The 5,000-nt window shown below is 35.6% G+C and overlaps 1 protein-coding gene across 1 annotated transcript in view; it reads left to right on the top strand.

The window, feature by feature from the left end:
* Positions 1-5,000, top strand: part of LOC127970444 (cilia- and flagella-associated protein 46) — a 69,183-nt gene that overhangs the window by 34,697 nt on the left and 29,486 nt on the right. The window contains exons 28-31 of the mRNA XM_052573036.1: positions 1-90; positions 528-685; positions 2,148-2,261; positions 3,519-3,680. The exon at positions 1-90 is cut by the window's left edge and continues 58 nt beyond it. Of these exons, the coding sequence (XP_052428996.1) occupies positions 1-90; positions 528-685; positions 2,148-2,261; positions 3,519-3,680 (524 nt within the window). The remainder of the gene's footprint in view (positions 91-527; positions 686-2,147; positions 2,262-3,518; positions 3,681-5,000) is intronic.

The raw sequence follows: 5,000 nt of genomic DNA, 5'->3' as shown, positions 1-5,000 counted from the left end.
ATGTCACACACTTTCCTGTGACTGATGTCCGTCTGCAGATCGAGTGGGCCGTGGACCTCCTGCTGTTCACAGACACACACAACACAGACGGTGACTGCATGACCTTCACACACACCGGCAGACCACAGAATTCTGTGCTTTTAAAAGAACTGTCTTCTGCATTCCTGCATTCATCATCAAAAATACAGTAAAAAACTGAAATATGATTACAAATTAAAACATCTGTTTTCTGTGTGAATCTGTGTTAAAGTGTAATTTATTTCTGAGATGCACAGCTGTATTTTCAGCATCATTCCTCCACTTTCACAGAATCTGTACTAATTCTACACCCAGACTGGAGTAATGATGCTCAAAATGTTGGTTTGATCACAGAAATCAATTACATTTTAATGCATATTCACATAGAAAACAGATGTTTTAAATAGTAATAATATTTCAGAATTTTTATTGTATTTTTGATTTAAACTATGCAGCGTTGAGAGCTTGAAAACCAAACCGAATCTGAATGATCTGTCCTGTCCCGTCAGAGGCGTCTGTCCCGTGTCTGTCTGAAGTGTGTTCGGTCGGCCGTCTGGAGCGTCTGCTGCGCTCACACACACTGCTGGCTCTCACAGAGGAGCGCTCGTCTCTCACACACCTGCAGCACCTGCTGACGGCCTACAGCTGCTCGCTGCACATCTGGAAGGTGCTCCACCTACACAGCTCACACGTCACACTGCATTACTTCCTAATTCAGAAGGAAATATCTCAGTTACTTTTTCAATAAAGTATCTTCAGTTACTTTGTGTCCATGTGTTGAGTGACAGTTCTGGTGTTGCCATGGAGACAGAGATCAGAGTGTTGTGTGTGACCATGATCTCACTGTAGATCTAGACTCAATATGAACATGTGTTTACTCAGAAACAGATTCTGTTAAAAACAGTCAAACTCAGAATATGAAACAAACCTGCAGTAATTAAATATATTAAATAAGACAAATATAATTTATGTATTTAATATCATTTTATAAACCAATATCTTTGTTACTGACCTTCGATGATGCAATTCAACCAAACTAAGCAACAATAACAGATTTGTGTTCAGTGCTGGGGAAAGTTACTTTTAAAAGTGATGCATTACAATATTGCATTACTCCCTAATAAAGTAACTGACTATGATACTTAGTTACTTTTTATGGATTGTAATGCATTGTTACTTTTGCGTTACCTTTTTTAATCTGGGCGGGGCTTGCTTGTTTGTTTTTTATATAAACATTTATATTTGTAGCAAATGTAAAAAAGCCCTTTCTCTCTGAAAGTGAAGTGAATGTGTCTCAGACTGAAGGAAGTGTAAGTTCTGGTCTGTAGAGTAGAGAGAGCAGCTCAAACTAATCACATGAAGAATACAATGAAGCACAAGTTTTAGTACATCTAAAGTCATTTTGCTAATTAGTATGGTTGAACTGGATTATCAAAGGTCAGCAGCAAATACATTAGTTAATAAAATGGTATTAAATACGTCATATTTAACATATTTAATTATTGCAGGTTGCCTGCATGTGACTGTTTTTATTGATTTTGAGGAACACTAATTGTGTTTTTGAGTAAACACATGTTCATATTGAGTCTAGATCTACAGTGAGATCATGTTCACACACAACACTCTGATCTCTGTCTCCATGGCAACACCAGAGCTGTCACTCAACACATGAGAAACAAAGTAACTGAAGATACGTATTTGAAAAAGTAACTGAGATAATTCCTTCTGAAAGAAAAAGTAATGCATTACTTCACTAGTGACTCGAAAAAAGTAATCATACACTGTAACTTGTGTTACATTTGTGTCATTTCTTCATGTGATTAGTTTGAGCTGCTCTCTCTACTGTACAGACCAGAACTTACACTTCCTTCAGCCTGAGACACATTCACTACACTTTTAGTGAGAAAGGGCTTTTACAGTTGTAAAAAAAAATAACTTTTTATATTAAAAACAAACAAGCCCCGTCCAGATTTTAAAATAACTCAAATGTAACGTAACATCACTTTCCATAAGAAGTAACTAAGTATCGTAGTCAGTTACTTTTTTAGGAACTACTGCAACATTGTGATGCATATCTTTTAAAAGTAACTTTCCCCAGCACTGGTCACATGTGTCGCTGTGGAATTCAGGTATCCATGGCAACCGCACAGGAAGTGATGAATGATTGGGCAGAAGGTCAAGAGGTGCGATCCGCCGGCTCCAGAAAAGACAAGGAGAGACCAGACGAGAAGAAGAGCAAACAGGTGAGACTAGTGTTCACCGATCACTGTCTTCTTTGGAAGGACTGCACAACTCTCATTACATATCAGTTACATGCCGTATTTTCCAGACTATAAGTCAAACTTTTTTTCATAGTTTGGCTGGTCCTGCGACTTATAGTCAGGTGCGACTTATTTATCCAAATTAATTTGACATGAACCATAAGAAATTAACTAAAAATGAACCGAAAGAAAACATTACCGTCTCCAGCCGCCAGAGGGCGCACTATGCTGCTCACTGCTCATGTAGTCTACACTGAAGACATAGAGCGCCCTCTCGCGGCTGGAGACGGTAATGTTTTCTCTTGGTTCTAAATGAAAGCGACTTAGTCCAGTGCAACTTATGTAGGTTTTTTCCTTATCATGACGTATTTTTACTTTTTTCAGTTTTTTACTTTTTAAAAAGTCAGTGTCTATATAAACAAACTTAAGAATTTGACTAGAAAAAGTCAGTTTATGGTAACATTTAACAGTTAATTTAATTTGTGTCCTACAGTGGGGCATGTGGTCACAATAGAAAGAGTATGTTTTCACAATAGCTATTTATTCACTTTTCAGCACTATATTACTATAGTTCTATATTTCAGCACAGTCTGTTAAATAATGATTAGTAAGTGATACAGTCAGTTAAAAATAATTCTTCAAATAACTGTAAAATAATTATTCGAAAGAAAATGTAACACAAAGGTAACACAAATTTCTGACTACTGTGGACAACAGAAAGTGTAATTATTTTTTAAGTCTCTTCTGCTCACCAATGCTGCAATATTTTGATCAAAAGTATTTTAAAAACTCTAATATTATTAAATATTTTTATGATTTAAAATAATAATGTTTTCTAGTTGAATATATTTTAAAATGCAATTAGTATAACAATTAATATGCTGATTTGCTGCTCAAGAAGCATTTCAGATTATAATCAATGTTGAAAACATATTTTTTTTGTGTAAACCGTGATACATTTTATTTTTCAGGATTCAGGATTGGTAATTTATCATATTTTCATCAAACATATTAAGCAGGAGAATTTATCTAAATATCATTGCATTAGATAAAAATTATCTAAAAAGTAGTTTTTTTTATAATTATTTTACAATATTATTATAGTTTCATATTTTGAATCCTACATTATAAATCCTACATTCTGACCAAAGCAATGCTTTGTAAATAAAGACATCTTTGATCTTCAGTGTATGTGTATATCCAGTTATGCATGTGTCTCTGTTCTGTCTGTGTCTGCAGCCGTCTCCTGTGGAGGACCGAGCCAGAGCTAAAGCTGCAGACGTGTCTCTTCCCATCAGCCCCGAGCACTGGGCTCAGTTCCAGTGTCCAGAGGAGCTTCGACAGGCCTTCCTCTCGGACACCGGTCCTTACAGCATCAACAGATCATCCATCAGCGCACAGGTCAGCACATCTCTGTTCAGACAGCACTCGTCTCAGATAATCAGAGATTCTGAGCTGCATGACGGAGAAGAGCACATATTGATCTCTAGAGTGAAACACTATTATCTGCAGGAGAGGATCTAGAAACATATTGATGGGGTGGTGAGAAGGGGGCGGGGATTTTTGAGGGGTGGCAACATATGGCAGACGTATATACACTGAATTTAGTCACAGTTATCACAGTTTGATGATAAATATATGTGCACACTACAAAAGGACACAGACTATCATTTACAAACTTAATCTCATGCAATCAATGTCTTGCATTTGAAACCGTTCATATAAGGAATAAGCACCACACACTCACTAATAGCAGAGCGTGACACAGCAACACTATTACACGCAGACACGGTCAGCAACCCAATGAGAATTTGTATTTAATCCGAGCACAGATATTGACTCGTATTACTCGTATAATACTTGTACTCAGCAAAAGTGCTTTATCCGTACCTGATACTCGTTTCAGCTGAGTATCTGACTCAACTCTAGTAATAACAACACCTTCAGGGCCGCTGCTGTCCAAATGTGTGTCCTGAGCAGGATTGTATTGTTTTGCCCCCCTTCCTCAAATATGAAAAAACAGCTACTATAGGGGTGAAAAGTTAATAATAATTAAAATAAATTGTATTATTTACAAATCACGATTGTAGCTCTCAACATTTACCTGTGGCTATAACTTTATTATGACTCTAATTTATTTTATAGTCTCAAGCATTCAGAAATCATGCAAAAGGAAACTAAGCAGTTTTACTATGATAAAACCATGGTTTATTTCTGTAAGGGTTGTGATATGCATGTTTTTTTTGTTTTTTTTTGAAGAAGAAGAAATTATAAAGCCTGTGTCATCTATAGCAAAAAGGTGTCCAAAAATGAAAGATTAAGTGAATAATTGAATGAAATGTTTGGTCATTCTCCTAAACAAGGATTTGATCGTCCTGTAAGTGTAACAGCAGCAATCACATGGCATTTGTAATAACATGTACATTAATTATTTTGTATGTGCTTACATTATGTATTGTAACAGTGTTATTATTAACCAATCATTATTGCCTCATTATTTTTTTATATAATGCAGTTTAAGTCATTTTAAAGGCTATTGATGGCTTAGGTCTGTTTTTATAGCAACATCAACAACAACAAAAAATATATATATAAAATATTACATTATATTAATACTATGTAAATTATTATTTGAAGTAACAAAACCATGGTTAATTTGCAGTTACCATGGCTACAAGAACGATGATTTGTGGTGTTATTGTTAAAACCATGGGTAATTTT

The sequence above is a fragment of the Carassius gibelio genome, chromosome B13, assembly GCF_023724105.1.
Source record: "Carassius gibelio isolate Cgi1373 ecotype wild population from Czech Republic chromosome B13, carGib1.2-hapl.c, whole genome shotgun sequence".
Lineage (NCBI taxonomy): Eukaryota > Metazoa > Chordata > Actinopteri > Cypriniformes > Cyprinidae > Carassius > Carassius gibelio.
The sequence above is the reverse complement of the archived record's forward strand: the minus strand, read 5'-3'. Positions and strand labels throughout refer to the sequence as shown.